The sequence below is a fragment of the Synchiropus splendidus genome, chromosome 1, assembly GCF_027744825.2.
Source record: "Synchiropus splendidus isolate RoL2022-P1 chromosome 1, RoL_Sspl_1.0, whole genome shotgun sequence".
Lineage (NCBI taxonomy): Eukaryota > Metazoa > Chordata > Actinopteri > Syngnathiformes > Callionymidae > Synchiropus > Synchiropus splendidus.
The window spans coordinates 14,941,966-14,966,011 of record NC_071334.1 but is presented as its reverse complement, the minus strand read 5'-3'; the positions used below and the strand labels follow the sequence as shown (position 1 = coordinate 14,966,011).

The 24,046-nt window shown below is 40.7% G+C and overlaps 3 protein-coding genes across 12 annotated transcripts in view; 1 reads left to right on the top strand and 2 right to left on the bottom strand.

Annotated features, from left to right (window-relative positions):
• LOC128764079 (zinc finger protein GLIS1) overlaps positions 1-5,493 on the bottom strand; it is a 79,380-nt gene extending 73,887 nt beyond the window's left edge. For 4 of the 5 annotated variants that reach the window (XM_053873530.1, XM_053873558.1, XM_053873550.1 and 1 more), the window contains exons 1-3: positions 4,870-5,493; positions 3,763-4,049; positions 3,377-3,694 (exon numbers count right to left, since the gene is read on the bottom strand). In XM_053873530.1, the coding sequence (XP_053729505.1) occupies positions 3,377-3,656 (280 nt within the window). In that variant the 5' untranslated portion in view covers positions 3,657-3,694; positions 3,763-4,049; positions 4,870-5,493. The remainder of the gene's footprint in view (positions 1-3,376; positions 3,695-3,762; positions 4,050-4,869) is intronic. The other variant, XM_053873537.1, reaches the window with a different exon arrangement.
• A 407-nt stretch (positions 5,494-5,900) lies between these two features.
• On the top strand, positions 5,901-8,212 carry dio1 (iodothyronine deiodinase 1). Its single transcript, XM_053880035.1, has 4 exons — positions 5,901-6,289; positions 6,368-6,511; positions 6,734-6,933; positions 7,125-8,212. Exons 1-4 carry the CDS (start codon positions 5,953-5,955, stop codon positions 7,188-7,190), a joined length of 747 nt encoding a protein of 248 aa, XP_053736010.1. The 5' UTR covers positions 5,901-5,952; the 3' UTR covers positions 7,191-8,212.
• Positions 8,213-11,256: 3,044 nt separating this feature from the next.
• ssbp3b (single stranded DNA binding protein 3b) lies at positions 11,257-23,176 on the bottom strand. 6 transcript variants are annotated; one of them, XM_053867014.1, is made up of 18 exons: positions 23,018-23,176; positions 22,358-22,430; positions 21,419-21,480; positions 21,255-21,339; positions 16,980-17,069; positions 15,129-15,203; positions 14,859-14,921; positions 14,475-14,538; positions 14,302-14,375; positions 13,838-13,902; positions 13,721-13,769; positions 13,445-13,480; positions 12,521-12,575; positions 12,388-12,452; positions 12,209-12,305; positions 12,068-12,096; positions 11,894-11,995; positions 11,257-11,792 (listed from the first exon to the last, which is right to left on the bottom strand). In XM_053867014.1, exons 1-18 carry the CDS (start codon positions 23,071-23,073, stop codon positions 11,763-11,765), a joined length of 1,170 nt encoding a protein of 389 aa, XP_053722989.1. In that variant the 5' UTR covers positions 23,074-23,176; the 3' UTR covers positions 11,257-11,762. The 6 variants fall into 6 exon arrangements, with proteins under 6 accessions (XP_053722989.1, XP_053722999.1, XP_053723008.1 ...); XM_053867024.1 differs by having other exon boundaries at positions 12,227-12,305; XM_053867033.1 differs by lacking the exon at positions 15,129-15,203.
• Positions 23,177-24,046: the final 870 nt, after the last annotated feature.

Here is a 24,046-nt window from a genome sequence, read left to right as displayed (position 1 = left end):
AGGGAACACATTATGACAATGGGAAACCTCAAAATGTCTTCACAAGGATAGAAATATTTAGGATGGAACATACTGTGTGTGTGTGTGTGTGTGTGTGTGTGTGTGTGTGTGTGTGTGTGTGTGTGTGTGTGTGTGTGTGTGTGTGTGTGTGTGTGTGTGTGTGTGTGTGTGTGTGTGTGTGTGTGTGTGTGTGTGTGTGTGTGTGTGTGTGTGTTGGGGGGCTGTATGTCTGGTCACCAATCTCACAGCTGCATAGGGCATACACTGCACAACACTGTGATCTGTGATCAGATTAGGTGATGTACAGAGACTTATAAAAATAGAGAAAACAAGCTATGTGTGTTGGCAGAATGATCTGTGGATCGGTTATAAGTCCCCACAGATGATCAAATCCAAACGTCCATTACTCATCTACTTCGAGGCTGAATCAACAGATGTTTTTTTTCAGAGAGAGAAGGACTTACTCCTCTAAGTCAAACATGTTCTAAAAAAAAGATCATAGACTTTCACAGCCCAGTCTCAGCCAGGAGAAACTACAGCGAGGTATCGAATGATGCTAGGATACACACTTCATTCAAACATGGTATTCTTTTTCAAGAGGGGTCAAGTGTTTTTCTTTGCAAGTTCAATATTTTCTTTGCCGGTGGGCACTAATATTATTGCACAGTGTAACCATGATCAGTCGCTGTTCCATGAAGAGCAGCAGTCTGTGCCAGATGTTTCTAAAGCGCATCAGCAGCTCTGACATAATTTAAAAATGACTTGCGTATCGATCAGATGGATCATAAGCAAAGATATGCACTGAATGAGGGTCTGTTGAATGGAATGTTTAGAAAATCTTTATAACATAAACACATTTTTGACTGTTTAGACAGCCTTGACACACAGCGTCACAAGATGAACAATTAACTGTCAACAAATAATGCCATTAAAAATAAGCTATTTCATGAATATTTTAAGTGTTGCAAACCATCTCTCTAACTCACGCATACTCAAATGGGTGCTCACACCACCATGATGTGATTAAAATGACAAACACGAATGTCTCACATTACACGCACACATCCGCTTTCCTCCCTAAAAGAAATTCCCACAGTGAGGATTAGATGAGTGCACCATATTTAATCAGTTTAATTGCTGAGTAATTGTTGATATTTTGCAACCGCTGAGTAAGTTTATAAGGTCAGGAAACTTCCATCTAAGGCAACTTCTCTCCACTTCCATCAGGATGTGTACAACTCAGTGATTTCCTGCAGTTCGGCTAATGTCTGCAAGGCAGTTTAAATTCCCCAAACAGGAGTATGTAATTTGATCAATATGAAATGAAGCATGACACAAAAGCCTGATGAGTACTGAGATCATTTTTTTCCTCTGCTTCACAAAACTGTCTGGGAATTACATAGAAGAAAATGCATTTGAGTTTCAAACAGATTCCATTGGCAATGGACTATTCCTTTGATCTCATTTGAGTTATTTCAGGAAAGTGGGTGAAAAAATAGTTCTTCATTCAACCACAAGATATTAATATATTTAAATCCTCCTCACCCCAATAAGTGAATAAAACAATAGACATGTGTTCCTCAATTCTAATTGGCCAAGTGCACTCCACCGATGTTCGGGAAGTGAGTTCAAACGCATCAAAAAGACAATGAGACAATTCATTCTGATTGTGGAGATGGAGAGGCTCAGGGCACAACTCATAAATGCTGAGACGCATTCAATGGACATATGGTTTGTGTTTAGCAAGGAAAAAAAACCCCACAATAATCAATTCCGTTGCTGCTCTTCTCACAGCGAGGATGATTACTTGTATAAAAGCCTGTTTCACTGACGCTAATCGTAAAATAAGAAAAGACACCAACAACTGCTGCTCACTCACTGTAGGTGGTGCTCTGGGCGACGTTGATGGTACAGGTACAGCAGAAAAAGACATAGTATATTTTTTGCTTGTTCTCCCTCCAAATAAATATATTTTCAAACAAATATATATAAATAAGCTTGATTCATACCACTCGGAGAACCTTCAGTACCAAGCCAACGTGAACATCAACTTTAGATTAGATTGCCCTTATGCTTCCCACAAAGGGTAAAGTTTGGTTGCTTGTGCTTATATTAGTCATTATCATTTGCATGATATTAGCAAACAGGCTATCATGGCTGAGATACATTGTAATGTAATAGTAACAAAATAATAAATTGTTCACAAACAACCAATGTATTTTTGAACAGACTAACTTCAAGTCATTCGATATTGTTAAAACACTGTATATGTTTCTCAGACTCCTATGGTTCAAAGCAGGATGACATTACAAGAGAATTACTCACACTTTTTTAATAGTGAATCTAACATACTTCTTGCTTCTTTCTTGTCACTTTTTAGCGGTAACTAGCCAGTGGGACTTGGAAAAAAAAAACTAAAAAAAAATAAAATAAAAATAATAATTTTAACTTCAAGCAACAGCACAGCAGCAGAGAAGTAAAAATGAGTGTGGGTAGATTGTTCAAGAATAATAGATGGCAGTGGCGTGACGTCCATGTTACTGGTGTAAAAGGTCCATCTGACGGGCCGGAGTGAGGTGAATGAATGAATAAATGTTAAAAGCAATATGGAAAACAGTGGTGTAGGAGGTTATGAAATCAACAGATTTTTATTAAAGTGGGCCGAGAACACCGGTTATTCTCATAAATGTTGAGAATCACCTTTTTCCATCACTTATATTACTACAAAATATAACTAAGTTTTGCCACTTCTGTTAAGTAGAGTAGAATAGTTAATTCACCAGGAAAGTAGGTTTCTTGCAGTGCACGTTATCTGCTAAATAAGTGATAACAAATACGTAGATCATTCAACTGAGTAGTGATTTTGATGTTATTGTATCTTTGCGGTGTCAGTTCTCTGTAGCACCAACCATCTCTCATACAGTAAAATATCTTGCACGGCTACTACACTAATGTGCAAAAACTCTTAACATTTTACTGTGAAAGTATATATTTGCAAATGTTTATAAATGTTACTGCACAATTTTCTTAAGTGTGATGCCTTAAATCAGGAGCAAATTGATTCGCTTGCTATGTTTTCCGCTCAGAAGTACGAGACAGTTTGGTATTAAAATGGTGACTTCTGATGCCATTCATGAGTTGGCCGGGGATCCGAGTCAAACCTGACTGTAATTAACAAATCTGATCCGCAACACAAATGCAGATGCGTCAAAGGATGCTTCCGCCATGTGGAGTCTGATTTAAATTAACACTTTCATGCATCTCCAAAAAACACTGAAACTGTTTGGTAACACAGGCACAGATGTTGTTTGCTGTTGCGCCGAAATCTTATTTTAAAAAACCCGGCGTGCCAAGTTGGTGTTGTTTGTGGTCCTACCTGATGCTGGAGGCAGCGAGAAGCAGGACGTCTTGGCGCACACGTGCGACTTCTCCTCCAGGCTGCTGAGACGCTTCGGGCTGGCGCAGCTCATGTGGGATTCATGTGGAGTTCGGTAAATTTGGGATCCGAATCCGGCGTTCCCGGCTCGCCTCGCGCAGATGTCCGCCGCCGTCCTGGTACCGTAGACGGAGAGCGACAACCCCGCGGTGAAGTCGCTGAAAGCGGGCGTCTGACAGTGGCTGACCATTCCGAACATCGGTGAGGAGTAGTTCTGCATCGATGTCTTCCCACGCAGAGTCCAGCTGCGCGCATTACCTGGAGACAAGTTTCCCTTAAAGCCCACTTCACCTCGAGAAGAGTTCAGCAGCTGCGTGTTCACTCACCTCACGCAGTCATCGCAGATTGATAAGGTCCCTTCAGCATCCACGCACAACTGATTGACACCCGATAGCTCTGCACGACCACAGCGCCAATGAAGGTTCGGTCCGGGTTCGTGATAGAGGACGGGTTTGTAAATCCTGAACTTGGGGGTCAAATTGATGAGTATCGTGTGTCCATGATTCATGTGGCACAAGTGCGTCAACGCACACGTTCCCGAACACTCCACGTTCCCGTCGGACTTGAAGTCGTCATCATTTCTGTCCAAATATCTGGATACGCGCCTTCCAAACTATTGGGAAATGATGGATGCGATATAAAGCGCACAGTTGGGAAATAATAATGGGATACATGAATGACATCACACAACATCATTCTCCACGCATTCCATCCCGGAGTTAACATAAAGAAAGTCACCAAATGCACACAGACAGTTCTGGATCTAATATTGATATAATCTAATGTCCCTCGGTTATCTTATTATTCACTTAGATCCGTTATATAAGTTCATCAAATAATGCCTAATGATAACGGACTTTATCAACATCTGAAGTGAATAATGAGACACTATACTAAGAAGTCATCTCGCTAGAAATTCTTTAAAACTAAAGCATATTCGAGTCCAAATACAAATTCACTGATTTTTTGAGTGTAAAATATGTAGTTCTATAGCACCCCCTAGTGGTTAACAAATAGGCATCACTATTAAATGGTTTCTGGTTGCTGGTTTCATACTCGGGAAGAAATAAGTTATTGATAGTTATATTGGTAAAATAGAGTGGACCATACTTGGTTGGTTTCTATGTGAGAAGAGCGGAAGAATGCTCAGCCTTTCATTGGGGGGTGACTAGGAAGGACAAGACGAGAAAGGAGTGTGTCAGAAGGACAGCTGTGGAGATAGGAAAGGTCAGAGTCAGGTGCTTTTGACAGATGCAGAGGGGAGATATATGTCGGACGAAGAACGTTTGAAAAGTGACATTCCAGGCAAAAGAAGGAGAGGAAGACAACAAGGATATGAAGAGGACAGGTGAGACGAGGGAAGATTTTCAAGATTGGTAAAGGTGGCAACCCCTGACAGGAAATGCAGAAAGCAAAAGAATAAGACTATTTACCTGGCGATCCTCTTGTTTCCATAGTGACTGAATAGTATTTATAATTACATTTATTGTTGTACAGTGTTTATTTTAGTAGAATAGTAGTTGGTGTTAAGAAGAAGAAAAATACTTCACGAATGGGTTTCATATTTTGTGCAATATTCGTAGTAGTTCAGCCAGCGTGTAAAGATAATATTTTTATAGCACAAATGTGTGCTTTAAGATGATGATGATGATGATGATGATGATGATGATGATGATGATAAAGCACATCTAAAAAAGATGAAGATGGACCAGTAGGAATGGATTGGCTGCATTTCCCTGACTCAATTTTGCAAGTCCACGACAATAAGTACTTTCTTGAGCTTGTAAAATGTAACTATAAGGTTTATATTTTAGGAACATAGCAGGTCTGGTTGACATGTAAATCACAAACGGGTTTACATACAGGTAACAAAAGTTCCTCTCAGGTAGGTCTGAACCTTCATACATACAGTTTTGGAAGGACGAGTCCATTTGGCCAGTAAGTTACTGGCGGCATAATACCGACTGTTTAACCAGCTTCGACACCACCACAAGGAATTCTCTTCTCCTAACAAATGTCACTAGCTTTCATCCAAATCATCCGCCGGCTGATGCTGCTTCCCGTTTCCGCCATTTTGAAAATCAGGTAAACGGCGCGGATGAGTTATAAAAACTTTATCAAAACCTGTGTTCCTTTTTAAACATAGTGTTAGCAATTGGTTTATATAAGTAATAATCAAATACAATAATTTTCGGTAAAATTAAATTGTGTGTTTATGTTCTTACCACTGGTTAAAAGTCTGCCGTTGTGAATATTTTCGAAATTAATTAAATGAATAAATACGTGATTGTTAAATACAAGATGCATTCTTATCTTAAAATTGAAGTTAATTGATTAAAAAAAAATAATGACATAGTTTTTCTTTGTCATATGGAAGGGAGAAGCCTAAAATACGAGCCAACAATCAGTCCGTGAAGGCAACTGTTATCAAACGGAAGTGGGCGGGAACCGACGTGTAGACAACCACGAGAAGTCGCGTCTTGATCACAGGTTGGACAAGACCTCGAGCTGCGAAGATGATTTTACAAAAGCTTCTACTGTATGTGTCGTCGGCGGCCATGTTTTGTTTCATGATTGGAATCAATGTTTTTCTTTTCATCCTGAATTTCATCTCCCCGAGTCTCGCCAAAAGACACATCCTCAAGATGGGTGAAAAGTCCACGATGACCCAGAATCCGAAGTTCAAGTTCGAAGACTGGGGACTGACATTTTTAAGTTTTTCCTTCATCAAAACAGCCTCGTCTCACATGTGGCTGTCTCTGGGACAGGATGCTTTTGTCGGCGGGGAGGCGCCGGACACACCTGTGGTCACCATGGACCGACAGAAGTCCACCATTTGCAGCTTTTTAAAAGGTAGGCGATCGCGCCGAGCATGTCAGTGTAACCATGTCACCGTGTGCCTTCTCTTACAAAGTGTTGTGTTGTGCACAGATAACAGACCCCTGGTGCTGAGCTTCGGAAGCTGTACCTGACCCCCGTTCATGTTCAAACTTGATGAGTTCAAGCAACTCGTCAAGGACTTCAGCGACGTGGCCGACTTTCTGGTGGTCTACATCGCAGAAGCTCACTCAACTGGTTGGTAATGTGAATTCAGCAGCACATGCATGACGTATGTGGAATGAATGGGTTGGATTATATAACTGTAAACTCAGTGAACCTGAACTCAACATTCTTTTCCTGTGATATTTTTCTCAAAGATTCTTCCACACACACACACACACGTCTCTAGCTGTAACATACCCACGTCTACAGTCAAAACCAACAACTTTGTTGAGTTTGAAATGATCTCTCTTTCAGATGGTTGGGCTTTCAGTAACAACTATGACATCAACCAGCACCAGAACCTGGAGGACAGGCTGGCTGCTGCAAAGATCCTGCTCAAAGAGGATCCACTCTGTCCTGTGGTCGTGGATGAAATGTGCAATGTCACTGCCATGAAGTACGGCGCTCTGCCTGAGAGGCTGTATGTTCTTCAGGCAGGGAAAGTTGTTTACAAGGTGAGGCGCACACTAACTGAACTGTCATCCAAGACAACCTTTTGCCAAAGCGCGTTTGACAAACAAATCATTGGCTGGATGCTCGACGACAGAAAAAAAAGCGGAATAGCATGTTTTAGCACTCAAAATTCATGACAGCAATATGGCCTGGCCTGTTCCGTCTGACCATCTCGTTTTTCTTTTTTTTGCAGGGAGGGATGGGCCCTTGGGGCTACTGCCCAGCTGAGGTGCGAACGGTTCTTGAAAAGATGAAATAAAATTGTTAACTGAGAAAGGACATGTGATCCAGCTACTCCAAACAAGTGACCTTGAAAATAGTCTGACTTTTCCTTTTTACAAATGATAGAAACTTAAGTAAAGCTAAAGTGAAGTGTATTATCATCCGCATACTAAATAATCATCCTGTTAATACTGATCGGTCACTAACATCCGAAATGAATTAACTTAAAGTCATAAGTGGCCTTGAAACCAAATGGGGAAATCCAGGTCAAGGTGGAGGTCCACGTGTAGTTTTCTATTGCTGCTGCACACAATTCAGGACTTCAAGTAGAACAAAGTATCCTGCATTGCTTTCAGCCTGCGTGGGTGTCCCGATTCCCGGAAGACACACCCCAAACATAAAGACTTTCCATCTGTTTTGTCTTCTGTTTTCATGTTTAGAGTCATCTCACCCCTCTGAACATGATCTCACTTGTCATTGTTTCTTAGTGACGGCTGCAGTCGAAACTGCCTGATTCTGTAGCTCGATGTATTGAAACAAAGGTGAGGCATGGGGGAGAGGGGGAGGTCGCGCTTTCTGCTCCTGCATCAAACATTTTTTTTTGTCAAGAATGTGTCAAAAGATTTCTCAGTGGATTCTTTTTTCATGACGGTCGCAGTTTAAACCTCCGGTAACTGTTATCTGAAAACCAAAAAGTTATTTATTGTTGATCTTGTTGGCACATTCTTAATAAATGTTAGATAATGCTATCACACTTTATCAATCATGTTTTTAAAGATTTCAAAAGCTGTGCTTGTGTATCTGTTGTGTTGACCAGCAGACTGTGTTTATGTTGATCTCGGCTTGCATGTGAAATGTTGACTGTCTGGTCTGGGAGTGATAAGTGCAACATGTTTTGTGCCTGATGTGGGTCATGCAAGTCAAGGCCAGAACCATTTATGCCCACATACAAGTTAATTCTTAACCATCTTATCGCTCCTCTTCCTCTGACATGCACATTGCTCGACAACTATTATGTAATGATGACAACAAAATAAAAGTCATTTTACATCATCTGAATATGGGTAACCTCTTGAGTTCTTCTTTAGGTGCAGCATCAGCTTAGCTGGTAGATATCATTTTCATCTTCATACTGTACTATCTCTTCAGAATACGTGGATAAATGTTTTTCTTGAGTTTTTCAAATTTGTATAATGCCATATGTGAACATAGTTCAGCCTCAAACAGAGGATAGTTCATACAAGTGAGTGCTTCAAGTAGCTATGAAGAGTAATTTCACGTTGACTTTCAGACAGGAGGCACTTTTGCTAACTTGTGGAAACTTCATTGGGGTCACAGGTTGGCTTGAAATTGTGCAACTCTTATTCATATTTTTCTGGAGTTGGTTATAGATAACATGGAAAAATTGTTTTTTTTTTATATATTAATATAGAACATAGTGGTTGCAGCCTATGTTATCTCACAGCATTTACCGTTTAGTACGTGAAAGCTCTTAATGTCCACTTTGTCTCATACATAGAATTAATTGAAGCAAAAGTTAAGAAAGCACCACAGTTGTAAACATTAATATTTCAAAATTCAGAATAATACAGTGGATGTTTGAAATGAGAAAATATTTCAACTTTTTTAGATTTCCTAGAAGACTTTTCACATTCATGACCACAGTTGACCAGGGGAAGTTTCTTCCAAAAACAAAGGCAGGTGAAAACAAGCTGAATAAATCTTTCCCATTCAAGACCAGTGAAGTGGACCGGGCAACAATGCAGCTCTATCATTAAAACAATAATAGAGTGAGGTAATGAACACCTGTTTGTGTCAGCGTGGCTTTTGCACATTCATACTTCATCCATCTGAGAGGAGGATTTTGGCACCGCTCCATTTGGGTCACATCCTGTGGTGGCTGTGCTAAAGCCAAGACTGGTTTCCTCTTGTGAGACAAAAGACTTGGGCAATATCAGAACCAGCAAAAAATACGTACTGTACTAACACAGGTAGGTTGAATCTAAAGACATAGGTCAAGGGTCAATCTGAAACCACCAGAGGGCGCTGTACTTCAGTCTTAGCTGATAGGCTCAAGTTTGTGCTGCGTCATCAATCATGAGTATATCTTTGGATTTAATATTACACAGATAATTTGTGCGGGCCCCACTCGCCCTCTCTTTCGGTTTAGTTGTGAATAACTTGTCTAGTCAGCATCAACTAAACGGTTCCCAGTGTTCACCAAACACTCAGTCATTCTAACCTAGAGATGGGCTTTTGTCTGCATCTATGCAACCCTCAGGAAGCCAGATCAGAACCACATAAGAATATGAAGTTTTCCTTTTTCAGTCATTCATTGCTATTTGAATTAAAATAGTAGATTTTTTTTAATCTGGTTTTAGTCACCATAGCTAGTAATAGTTAAAACTGAAGTGTTAAGTTGAATATTCAATGTATTAAAGTAATATTTATTGCTCCTTAAAAATAAACTGTTTTTCATCTTGTAATTTTCTGGTAAATAGTCACAAACTGCAAATTGTTTACAGTCATTTTAGCTTGACAATGCTGATGATGGTCACGGTTTGTAAAGTGGCCCCGTTCCTCGGTAAACAAGGGTGTTAATGTGTAGATAGAATAAAATATAGATATATAATAGAACAAAAAAATAGAATAGGCACAAAGACTGTATTTTAGAACAGATAGTGATTAAGTCGATGCACTTATCTAGCAAGCACCAGCCACCAATCTCCATCCTCACTGAAACTTTGCTGCTCTAGATACCATGCTTGGTAACCGACCGTAAAGATGCTCTTGTTGCAACGAGTGAAAACGGTGACGATGGACAAGCAACCTTTGGTGTTCAGTGCCATTTGCCAAGTTAGCAAATCAGTCTGACAGTCAAGGCTGGTGAACAAGTGGGGTAAGAGCTAGTCGACAATTCAATGAGACATTACAATTACAGCAGATAGAAGCGCTTGAGCAATGAACATCTGAGTCCAACATGGATGGAGACCATTTTTTTTAGGTCGGCATACGTGTGGACTGGGAGGTGTGTGAGAACTTGAGCAGTTGTAGACCAGCTAGCATGGAGTCCTGACATGATTAAAACATGAGCTACCTAGCATCAAAAGGGCGCCCCAGGCTGACCAGTCAGGGTCCCCCATCCACCACCAAGACCTCTTACGCATTACAGGCGAACCAAAGTTGTGCTTCTGCCAAGAATTTGGAGTAAACTACAGAGGACACTCGAGAGGACATACCAACACAACCATCTGGGTGAAAGCAAATAGTAGCGAACGACATGGCTAACTATTGTGGACGACTCAACGGTCTCCACGCCACCATCACCCAATTTGAGCGGACTGCATTCTTTATTGAAGAAAAGTCAAATAAAAACCCACACATGAAGTTAAGTTATTGTAAAATTATATTAACAAGCAATCTTTCCTCCATTTGAAATAAAAAATAACAGCAAAAAGGCAACATAAGATGTGTATAATGCATAATGTTCACAGAAAAAAATGGAACAAATTCTCATCACATTTACAAGACTGCTGCTAAGTTTATAATGATGCCTACAAGAATCATTTCAGAAAGCTTTGACTAAGTCTGGGGCAATATACGCAGTTGGTATCAAAAAGAAAAACAAAAAAAAAAAAAAGCATGGTAGGATAAGTAGGGGCGGGGCAAAGGGACGACCGGTAGCACAGAAGGGAAGCTTGAACAAACAATGTGTATGCGAGGTTAAATATGGACATCTCATTTGTCGCCATAGCATCATAAAATGAACCAAAGTGGTAAAAACACAGAAGGCTACGACAATGAAGAGCACAGTGTAAAGCACAGGCAGGATTAGAGATACATATCACATGTTAAAGTAGGTGTCCACATTGAAAAAGAGCAGCACTAGGTAGTATGTTGTACACAGATTCCCAGCATTCATGCATTCAGTTCTTATGTCAAAGTCTGGTTCCCCCGCAATTCGAGACCGACATCCATCAGAAGAGATCAATCTGACCATCTGAGCACTTACATACCATGAAATTTGTCACAAAGCCATATTCGTTCCTTTTTTAAAAACCTCTTCATAATTCTGAAGAACATTATCAATAAGGTGGAGAGAGTAAAAGGCAAAAAAAAAATGGGTTCCGGTGTCAGCTGACAGGTGTGACACAGGGGGAGAGAGGAAAAAAAAAAAAAAGACAAGATAAAAGACTTTCCAAGCCAACAATGCATATGCACACTGTCCAGTGTTTTAAGTGACAAAAGCAGAAACACTTCCTTCACCACAAAGCAATAATTAAAAGGTACAAGAGGTAAACTTCAACCATTTCTTTCCTCTTAGCTGGAGGGCGCAGGGGGGCAGAGACGATTACGTGTCATTTATGCATTTCAGTAGCTGGTTTTAATCACACTATGGGTTGTAGATGGAGAAATTGTCCTTCATTTGGAGCAAGGAGCAGTAGTAGTCAGCCATTTGTCGTCTTCCTCTGATCAGCATTTTGGTGTAAGTGTGGAACCAAAACGGCACCTGTCCCTGAATCTGCGCTGATGTGTTTGGCCTTGTCTTATAGTGAGTTTAAATCCTTGGAATGATGGCAAATAACGAAGGGCCTGGCCGAGGAGTGGGTCACACACTCATGGTCATGGTGGGAGAGTACTGCGGTGGGCGAGAAATACACGCATGGTTCATAAGGCAGACAAAGCAAGCAAGCAGTTACTTTCTAAAAACGGAGAGGGAGGCTGCAAAGGAAGACTCACATTCTCGCTCTGAAAGGAGTGGAGGAAGTTTCCACTCAGCTCTCCGTCATCCCTCGGGGTCCCAGGGGGATTGCTAATGCCACTTAAATTGTTTGGGGAATTCTGGACAACAAAGAAAACACATTTTAGTTGCTGGAGATTTCAACATCCTGTTGCTCTGGTTCTGACATTTACCTTGTTCATGCCATCCATGTCACCAGAGCCTGAAGAGTTCAAACACATTCATCAGTAACACCCAGGTTGTGCTGGTTTAAACATTCAAATTTGAACTTTACACAAACAAACAAACATGATGGTAAAATTCAAGTTAAGTACCAAAGCTTGTGATGTTACCTAGTGACCCATTCATGTGGTGTGGCTCCATCCCAGCCATGGCTCCCAAAGGTCCATCGGAGCCAGGCCCCATTGGGAACTGTGAGGGGCACCAGCAAAACAACTCAACACATATATATACACACATGTCACAGGAGAGCCTACAGTACCAAAGTACTTACATTATTCCTGTTGCCGGGTCCAGTGTTGATCATGGTGTACAAGTTGTCGCCAGAGTTGTTTGAATCTGAGGATCAGACAGTGGGGTAAGTGGACCAAAAAAGGTAGGGATGGATGTGCCATGCAAGCGCTCACCTGCAGGGCTGGGCATGATGGGAGTTCCCGGTGGTCCTCCTCCACCAGATGCTCCCTACAGACAACAATTTCACATCACAGTTTTATTCAACCCTTCAACCTTGGCTGGGGGTGCAGGTTAGGCCTGGGCGATAAACACTAAATTTACTACTACAATAACTCGCATGATTTTGCCTCGATTGGTAAATTGGGTATTTTAATATCAACGTCACATTTGCGCTCTCCCATCACAGCAGAGCTAACACACTGGCCCGCCACAAACCTGTTTCAGGCTTGCTGTTGATTGGCAGCTGCCAAAAACACATGATATATATATATATAGATATATAGATATATATATATAGATATAGATAGATAGATAGATAGATAGATAGATAGATAGATAGATAGATAGATCAAACGGTTATTTTCATACCCAAATCAAACAATAACTTGAGGCAATATAGAACACAAACTCATACAAGGACCCACGAGATGATGGCACGTGCGGTTAGCAGTGCAAAGCTAACAGAGACGGAGCAGCTCAGTTTCCTCCTCTGAGGTTGGTACATGCTGGTTTAACACCATCAGTAGAATCGAGGGTTGCCCTGGGGTGCTGTGCTCAGGGCAAATTGGTTGGTAGTTGGTTTGATCCTGACCCTGATATAACTGCAGTGAAACTAGTTGGATATTAGTTATACAATCCAGGCATTTATTGTTAAAGGTACATTTATTAATTTATAGTGATATTGATTTGAGGTCATACACACCCAGCCCTAAGAAAATTAGGATTTAAAACTCAAATGCCACATGCTGCCATCATTTTTGAAATAGCAGAAATAAACAGGACAAAAAAAGATCATAAATAAAGTGGGATTCCATCCCTTTTAAATACATCCCGATAAATACAACAAAACAACCATTTTAAATACGAAATTTTCTCACCCCATATGCACCCGGAGACGGTGACGAGTAAGGCATCTGAAACCAAAAAGAAACATTACAATCCAGAAATACAAAGCAAGGCCATTTTTCTGCTGCTCAAACATCATTATTTGTCATTTGATCAGCGTAACAACATTATGACCAGCCTTCTCACCCAACCCATGACACATAATCCGGCATTTACATCCTCGACTGGAACCTTATAGCATATTAGACCACAGCCACGCTAACAGTAATCTGAAGCAGAACTGCATCTGGGTTGGGAGTGTTACTCACAGAGTTTGCGTTGTTAGGATTTGGCCATGGTCGTCCGGTTCCTGGACCCCTATGTGGAAAAAAAAGCACACATTACTGTCAAGATCTTCCTTTTCAATGCAGACTTTATGACCTTACATGTTGACACCTGGCATACCCGGACCCATGGCGTTGTGAGGGGGTCTCATCCCTCCGCCAAAATTCTGTGAAATGCAAATGAAAAATTAATAATGCTGAAGTCTAACAGTTAAAACACAGCAGTTAATGACAGATTAAGATTATTTAACCCAATTTAAAAATTCTTTACATTCATGCATCGTCAGTTAACCACCCTTAGTCCTGTTCAGGGTTGTGGGGAATGCTGGAGTCTATCCCAGCAGTGAGTGGGCGAGAGGCAGAATACACCCTGGACAGGTCACCAGTCCACACAAACACCATTTATACACAAAACACGCCTGACACTTCCCACAACATCCCATCCATCCCTCCCCTCAACTTCTTGTCCATCGCAGACATGGCCCCCGTACTTCCATCAATGCGTGTGCTCTCCATATTGTCAGAGTTCATTCTTGCCTTCAGAATCTGATTTATTTTGAACTTACCTGAGGGCCTGGTCCCATTGGCCCCATGCCTCGAGGGCCACTCATTCTCTGCATTGGGCCGAGATTGGGATGGCCTGTGAGGTGAATGAGTTTTGAGTTGAAATAAATTCTTTAAAAAGATTCATATTTTGACACATAAAGGGTAACCTGAGAGATCAAATTATGTTGCAAACCTTGGGTTCTTGTTGGATCCATATTTGGCAACATGGGATGCGGGCCGGGTCCGCCGCCTGGTGGCTAGTATTAACAAAATAAAGCATTTCAAGTCTCAGTTATTTACTAATCTCCAGGTCCAAGGCTTTTAAATGTTAACAGCTGTACAGTGGAAAACAAGCTTAGTGTGCAGTAAGGAGGAAATAACAGTGTGATGCCAATACTCTGACGGAATGGTTTGACTCTGCCTTTTTCCTTTTTTTTTTTTTAAACTACCTTATGTTGACTGTTCAGTACATTATCTTATCTAAACTCCTATCCAGGCTTAGAGTGCTACATTTTCAGCAAAGTGTCTTTGATTGCTCGGTATACATAGGGCTGAAAAGAATGATTGGGTTTTCTACCTGGTTTCCCATCCTGATCGGGGGACCTCTTGGACCCCCGGCAAAGCGAGGCGACATGAAGGACTACAACACAAACAAGATTGCTACATGAGACTTCAAAGAAAAAACAAACATTGAGAACGTACTACGATTCTAAATCAATGTTAATACTGAAAGCAGCAGAAGGAATCAAGCTGAGACAAATGCCAAAGCATGAAGCGTCAGCGCTCGGAAATGACTGCAGACAGCAAAACAGAGATAAGAGGGAGAAAGACAGAGTGAGAACGTTACCTGACTGTGGGGTCCCATCATGCTGTTAGGGGGAGGAGGCTGTGGGTGAGGAGAGCCCTGGGGACCCGGAGGACCCTGTGCCATTGCATAAAGATCCAAGAAAAAGATACAGCAAAGAGAGGAAGGTGTGAATGAGGAGAGAAGTGACAATGGGAGGGCAAAGAGAGAAGCAGGGTTACTGCAGGGCAGAGGACAGTGCCAGACCAAGTGCAACACAAAAATGCACATAAAAAAAAAAAAGACGGCTCATAATCATGTACCAAACAGAGCAAAGACAAGCAAGCACATAACGTAGCCTTGAATGAGAGAAAACAGGCAGATGTGGAAAGGATGTGGGCTTTTAGATCCGTCAATCAAGACATTAAGAAGCTCGCTGCATGCAGCATGTCATCACTGCTAATTTCCCTTAATTAAAAGCATCAATTAAGCCCTATGCAATTAACCTCGTAACAACACCAAACACCGGCAATGTGGAGCTAATTCTGCTTTGACGGAGTGATGGGTTCTAATGGGGACCACTCCAGTTTATTCTGGTATAGAGAAGATGGGGGTGTGTGCGCGTGTATGTGTGCGTGTGATTGTCTATATGCACAACACATTCAGTAGAACCAAAAGATTCTCACTATATATATATATACGTATATATATATATATATATATATATATAAAACAGAGTCAGTGGTTAGTCTAAAGAGACGGGATCGCTCTGAAAATGCTGATAGGAGAAAATAAAACGTCGAACATTCACATATCTTCGGCCCCAGCATGAATAAGCACCATCATTTCTTCCTAAAACTTGATGGATCAGCCAGCAGAACCCATCCAATCTGATCCATGAGTCAAAATATCCTATTAATTCCAGCTTGCATAACCAGCCACAATGTCGTCGTTTTGTTTGTTTTTTAAGGGGTCAAACCAGATTTTTATTTTGCTTAAATTATTTCAATACTTTTGCCATGTTGCATTTTCATGTTGTTAAAAGCACTATGTTTTAATACAGCCAAATCAGTTGCACACAGCTTCAGCAGTGTGGTCATTTTAGGCGTCAGTATAAAGCAGTTCACATACAATGCTGCAGTATGAGTCTCAAATGTGAAAAATTGGCATTGAGCCATCCCACCCAATAACATTAGTCTGCACATGCCAGTAAGACCCTGTCCTGCTTCAACGACATGCTTCTGTTCATGTCTGTTTCAGTAAAACTAATTGGCTTTATTGGAGCTCAAAAGATGGAAATAAGCTATAGAAATATACAACACATTTTCCAACAACGAATCTCAGATAAGAGTTGCATGTAATACCGTTTGTCTTTTGTCCCCACTTGGCACATTGTGGAGCTTGAAAAATAATGGCTAGATGACTGTCACGCTGAGTTATGGACAACCTGATGCATTTAGTTTCTTTAAGGTTTAACTCTGTACAGACAGAGCCATATCGAATTTTGGTATCAAATACTGTTGAAATATGGACCATCAGTTCTTCATTTCGTTATGTTCATTTTTTTGCGTGCAAGACAAATGAAGGTGTATTTTATCACACGGTAAACATCGAAATGGTTACGGTCTCAGGTCAACCAGTCAGTGGGCACCAATTCAACAAAATTCATTCCAAGCATCAGTGATTTCTGGGGAAATGTGCTGTGATCAGAGCTAGGAGAACACAACTCAGTTACAACCTCCACACAGCTTTCCCCTGGATGATCACAGTGTTACACCTTATGATTTCTCCATTAACAAGAGGACCACACCTGCTTTTTATTGCACTGGAGGGAAGCTGACACAATGTATTTACATGTACTGAGTGTTCAATGAGGATCTCTAGCTATGCAAACTACCTTAGTCATACACTGACCTGAAAAAAGCCAGGTGGCATCGGTCCTCCAGGCATGCCGTCACCAGGAGCCATCCCTCCCATCACTGGGCTAGGAGCTGCTGCTGCACTCTGGAAAGAACAGGATTTTTAGAGTGCAGTTCTTTACAGTTGACAGGAAACAAACCAAAGCGGGTGCAGATGGAATCGCTCACAGGCTACATCTTGTGAAGAACAGGTACATATTGTATAGAACATACAAGACATATTGCACTTGGATATCCGGTGAATTGGAACTTTTTGCCAAAAAATATAATTGCCCACAGATCCAGTGGCCAATAATGGGAGACTTGTGTTCCCTGCTGATTTAGGGGGGCAGTGAATTGATTTGGATACACAGAGGCAGCGTCTGCAAAGTGCTGGGGCACAGCAGGGACACAGGGCTGACTTCCTGCTCCGACCGCATCTCTAATTCACTAATGTGCCATTTGCCTCAGTCACACGCTTCTAATTGAGAGAGTTTTTCTTCCCTGTAGAGGAGGCGATATGAGATGAGATAATGTTTTTAGAGATGCAGCTTTTACTTCCAGATAAAACAACAGGAACTTCAGCCGGTCTCACTCTGGTCATCAAAATGTCTCCTATTGTGGGAGGAAAATGCAGATTGAAAATAGCCAGGCACGAATGGCATAAAAGACTATCTTTACATGCAGACGTCTGAAGCTCTGACACCTCAGACACCACTGGTCAATAGCCAACACACTCCCTGCTATTGACTCCACTTTCTCTAATTATACCGGCCCAGTCTGCCCCTGCAGTGCCACTGTGAAATACCACAGCTGGGGGAGAAGTGAGGCCATTGAGTGACGCAAAGGTCTTTTCAGGCCCTAGCAAACCTACAAACCTGGAACCAGATGAGCTTGTTCTACAAAAAAAAGGCCTGGGTTTCTTAATACTGCCAGAGGAGATGTTAATAGAGTTTATTACTTATTAGTTAAGGAGGCGATGTGACTGCTAAACCAGAGCAAAATGAAAAATAAAAAAATTAAACAGGTGGGAAAACAAGAATTGTAAATAGTTAAATTGGAATATTAAAGCATTTATTTGTAATACAAGGTAATTAATTATTTTTAACTCAACTAACCCGAGTCATCCATGTCTACAAACTTGAAAGAAAAAAAAAGCATTGAAAATAAATGCTGATTCTGGATTATGTGAAATTTTAGAAGTCAGACAGCACAACACTGTCAATTAGTGGAAAAAAAAAGATTTGAGTTTGTCTGCAAAATATGATTAAAAAAGAAAGATGTGAAAACGGAAATGTAGAAACAGCGCCCCACTTGTTTACTAGGGCTAAACAATATGGAAAAACTTAATATCTCAGTATTCATGACTGGTTTCTTGATATGACACCAGTGATGAAAAAAAAATTTTGTTCCCCATGTTGGGGGGAGGGGGCTAATAGCTGAACTACTACAAAAAAATCCACAAGCATCCACAAAAACTTTGAGACAGTCGAAAAAAAAACCACATTATGGTACAAAAGCAGGTAGAATGGATGTCTACCATCGCTGTCGCTGGCTGGCCAAACCCGTTGACCAACGGCAAGCAGGAAATTACGTTTAGGGTTTCCGCCATATGTAAACAGAGATGGCGCACCGAGGGCCTTCAGACATGATTACAGTGTTTTAGTTGTTTGCCGTGTTTATAAAGGAAAAGACCAGGAGGAAGACTGCTGCTATAGTCGCCAATTCAATGAATGTCAAAACTCTGTGTCCCCGTTAGTTTATTGGATCACTTCTTGATTGGCTGCATTTTTTTTGGTGGTTCTGCCACAGTTTAAAAAAGTGGCGGAAATCCTGTGGTTAGTCTTAGTACAATGTTTGCATGGAGCATTAGAGGGGGATTGAGATAGTTGATTTGAAGACATTAACATCTTAGTCACAATAACAATATGTATGTCATATTACCTGGCTCTGTAGGCCACCGACTGAAATGACATTCACAGCAGCACGATCCTTATCCTGACTGAAACGCCTTGCTGTGATTGCTCCAACTGTCAGACATGGCTCATTTAAACTACGGTCTCCACATTCTATGGAACAGGAATGGGACAGATGTCTCGCCATGCCTCGGGCAATGAGGCTCTTGTCCAGGACCTTCCTTACAACCTCCCAGGGGACCAAAACCATCCCCCTCCTTCCATGTTTCAGCAAAAACACGTGTATATGTAAAAGCTCACAACCTAATGCAGCCTGAATCCTAAAATCTCAGAAGGGGGTCACAGGAAAAGAAGGTCCCAGAGCCCTCTCAAGTCCAAAGAGCATAGACAAATGTAGCACAAATCAGGATGAGCAAAAATAGAAATAATAAACTAAACAAATAGAGAAAAAGAATTGATTGCTGAAGCACAGGATTGACTCCGTGCCACTCACAATTCTCGAAACAGCATCACTTCTTCCACTGGAATCAGCCTTCATGTAAAGCTTGTAAATGTTTAACCATCACTCAACATCATAAAACCCACTCTGGGTTCTGACTGGACGCTCTTCCCCTGCCTCTCCCCACCCCCTATTTTATTTCTTCTGCACAGCTATAGAGGATGCTGGGCATATGCCACCCACTGCCACTCCCCTTTCCTTTTCCGATCTGCCCTTCAGCTGCATGACAGCCATCAATCAGTCACAATGCCATGGCGACAAGCCCCTTAGGGAATGATCGTCAGGCCCTGTGTGAATACAGCACCGCTTTACGAGTGCTGCTGGCTAACAGAGCCGCGCTCACCTCCCCCACACCTAAACAAAGGCTGCGGTCCGAGGACCAGGACTGTCCATATGAACTGGCTTTTGACCATCAAAGACCCACAAATACGCATAAGAAGAAGCAATATAAGAGTGAACTATGTCTCACTTAGGTTTCGAAATTGATTTCTTAAAACCTTTCATAGCACTGTGATAATTTAAGTTTTTCCAATACCATGTCAAATATATTAATTGGCAGTACAAAAATGCAGGTTCTGTTCATTCTTCTTTTGAATCAGAAAACAGTAGAATTACTCCCCACCACGGCTCCCAGTTCACCTGCCAGACAGTTACCAAGACAACCTAAGCTGATAGTCACTGTCACTTTCTCCATCTTGTATACACTTGGAGAGACTTGTCACCAATTGAGATTAAAATTTACACTCCACTTAAGTCGGTACACGATTGTTGTTCTGAGCCTTATTTGGGTTGATCTAGAGCCCAAACTAACATTTCATTTAATAACTGTGGGCCAGCCTTAACAAACAGGACTACAAGTGAAATGTATTTGCTGGCCGAGTGCAGACATTATTTTGACAGTATTCTGTGACATTAATCAGAAACAAATGTGCAAATATAATTTTCTTTCTTGTCTATGGAAAGGCGGGACCTAGAAAATAACGCTGTGTCATATCCTGTGTTTGAAGATATTTTGACAAACTCGTAATACCATCCCTGTCCACCATCACAACTGTAGATTCTGAGTGACTTTCAGATACACAGGGATCTATGCTCTATTACTTGCACCTCATCTGTTAAACACAGGACTGTACTATCCTGGTGCAAAATGTTGACATGTAATTCCACCATGAGGCACATTCATCAGTCACCAGTAGAATCATGTTTTGAAATCTGAAGTATAGATTCATGTGTTATTTGATAAAGAAATGCCAAATGTAAATTGAAGTCAATGTATGGTATAATAAATAAAAAAAATAACTTAAATTAGGAAAACATCCATTGTTTCTTACAAAGCGAAAAATGATGATACAATGCAGACCAGTTGTTGTAAGGCGATTTAAGTTTTCACTGTTGTACTATTGAGTTGTTAATCCCCACATTTAAAATGTATTTTTAAAGTGGTAGGTATACATTCATAAAATAATAAAATAATAAAATTAATTAAAGAAAAAACAGCGAGCACAGCGCTTCCTTTTAGCTGAAGGCAAAAGCACTTGCAGGTCTGAGTCAGGACACGCTGACATCAGCAACATTTTCCCAGAAACCCATAAAGATCATTGTTGGAGACATCATTCGACCCATTCCATACAGCATGATGGCTGATCATAAATTTAAGATAGAAGATACTTTACGAATACAAATAAGCCTGATGAAAATGTTAGACCAGTGATACGGTTAGTAAAGTAATCCTTTGATTTGGGTAGCAGGGTTTCCATACCTGACCTACCTAACAACTATACGTACAGTATCCTTGGAAACATTTGGAATATACAGTTGCTACACAATACATTCTTAAAATAGAAAATAAATGCTCCGTTGAAATATATATACTCACATAATCATGGAAGGCCTTAGCCTCGCTGGAGTGGTCACATGTCTCTCGCCTCTCTGGTGCAGCGCAATATAAGTCCCAGAATACACTGTTGACAAGACAGCACATGGAGAAACAAAGGACTACCAATAAACCCTGGAAATGTTGATGTGAAAATGATAACTTACCACCACCAGGAATGTAGAAATCCAGGGGGCTCCCCTAGTGTAATGTTTTTCTCCCATCGGATCTATGGAGATTTGGAAATTACATTTCAGTCATAGACCTGGGTATTCATTCAGATCGATTCGTGAATGAATTGGCTTTTGATTCGGCTAGGGATATTTCGGTCAACTAATACAAATTTTGCTTGAATATGGACATACACTGCAACGACTATGAGGACTCCCTAACTTAGCCCATTATTAAAAATACAATTTTATATGTTTAGACTCTGGTTCAAAGTACAGTCCATTCTACACATGATAGTAAAATCGTAAAATAATTGATTTTGGATTTTTTCTTTAAATCGAAATAGGGCATGGCGTAGGAAAATTGATTAATCTCTATTAAAAAAAGGCAGACACATTCAACGGATGTTCATTGATAAAATGTTTTCCGGCTCTTAACCAGAAAAAATGTTGACAGTAGATAATTGGGGAGGTCATAACCAAGCCAGGCCAAGGAGCATCTCAATAGTGGCTTACACAGACAGACTTTTAGTGCTGACACTTGTAGCGGCAATAAAGCGGGAAAATTGGCATATACAGAAAAAAAACACGCAAGCACTTTGAGCAAAAACTCAATGTTGAGTTTTCAGGGGAAATTAAATATTTCATAATTCATTTCACAACAACGCAAACGTGAGTGTACACGTTAATACATTCCACCTGCAATTGTTTGTTATTGTGTGTAATGGCTTTTCAGTCATATTAGGGCCCTCAAAATATATACTCATCCATCGAATGGGAATTTACAGTCATGCTACAGAAGGCCAGGTAAAGATGTCAACTACTAATTCTGTTGGGAATAAAGGTGTCACAACATTAACCTTTAAATTATTTGTTGGCCTATAATCCAAATAAAATAAAAAAAATAAATCCAAATAAACCTCTGCAAACTCTTACCTCTGATAAAAAGGTCTGTGCTGACTTCTGTGCTCCTATGTGTAACAAGTACTCATAGACATACAAGGCCAACCTGTAGACAGGAAATACAATTTCACTTATTGTTGACAAATTATTAAGAAAACACTAGGTCGAAACATCCGTCTCGAGCACTGTAAATATGGAGTCTTTACAGGCCTATCAAACAATGGCTGCCTACAATTTAGCAAGACAAAAGCCATGTAAACATTCGGTGGAGCATGTAAGTTGAAAAGCGACATGGTTGTTTGAAATCTGCCGTGAGAAATGAATAAAAACGAGCTCGTCTTCGCTAGCTATCATGAGACACGGCGTCCTGCTAGTACGGATGGAGCTCAGAGAAAACAATGTACTGTCGATGTTATTGTTTTCTTCTCTCCGTGTATTCGACCGATGAGCCAAACATTTGTCAATAATTGCCGTTCGAAACACAACCAAGTGGTACATGAAATGCTCCGGTAAACAGAAGGTAAAACGGAGAGTCGATATGTGTCTGAAACAGAGCCCTGAGAAGGAATGGCGTGCAGACAAGGCGGTTCATTCAATTCCTTTCTCGGCAGGAGGAAATCGCCTCCAGTCCAGCGAACAACAGGGAGCAACTTGCGAGTCGAAATAGACAAATATCAACGTTTCTGTGCTTACTTTTCTCGAGCCTGGCCGTCTGAGGGCACCGGGGTGCCTTTGCCTTTCGGGAACATCGCTCTGTGTGTGGAGAACAGCCGTCTTCTTTCCTTTTTCCTCTATTTCATCTGTCAGATCATCGCGGCCGCGACCCTCGCACACTTCAACCACACTCCTCCTCCACCGATAACTCAACCGAACCTGATCTGTGCTGTAGGGCGGGGTTTATCTGATGGATGTTTTTACTGGCCAATGAACATGCGTTTTGGGGATGCAAGGTCTACTTCTCTTAGCTTGTTGTGACCGTTTACGCCGATTCTTGATATGTCAATATTATTTAATTAACAATAAGTTCTAAATTGAAAAAAGGAGACTAAAGCGGTCTCCAGTTGTGCAGCTCTAATTTGTGTCGTTGCATTATAGTGTATTTATATATTGAGAGTACCTTTTAATATCATGTTTCCCGATACACAGTTTAATTTTAAGACACTAACGGTGTAAATACCTACCTCAGTACCTGTCATTGTCGATTTTTGTTTATGCATTATTTGTTACTTTATTGCTTATAATGATCTATATTAATATGCTTGATTAAGTGTGATGCCCCCAATAATTTGTCCGATTGTCATTTAAATCATTACACTTTTTTTAATTGCTTAGTTTTAATACATAATTTGCAGTTAACTTTTTCAAATATAACAGTGGTTGTATTTATGGAATATTGTTCTCCAGCTCATCATAACCTTTTAAAACCATCAAAATAGTCACCACCACATTCATTGCATTTAAAAGTATCCCTGAAGCCCTCAACGTATCGACAACGTGAGGAAGAATCAGATTTGCAATAAAGAAAATATTTATCGCCTTGTTGTATGATACCCAAAGTTAGTCTGAGTATCTAGACACTACTACTGCTACTACTACTACTACTACTACTAAATAATAAGTATAGTAATTATAATTATAATTATGAACAGAAAATGATTTGAAAAAATCTTTATCAGAATCAGAATCAGATTATCAGTGCATATTACATATTACACAAGATAA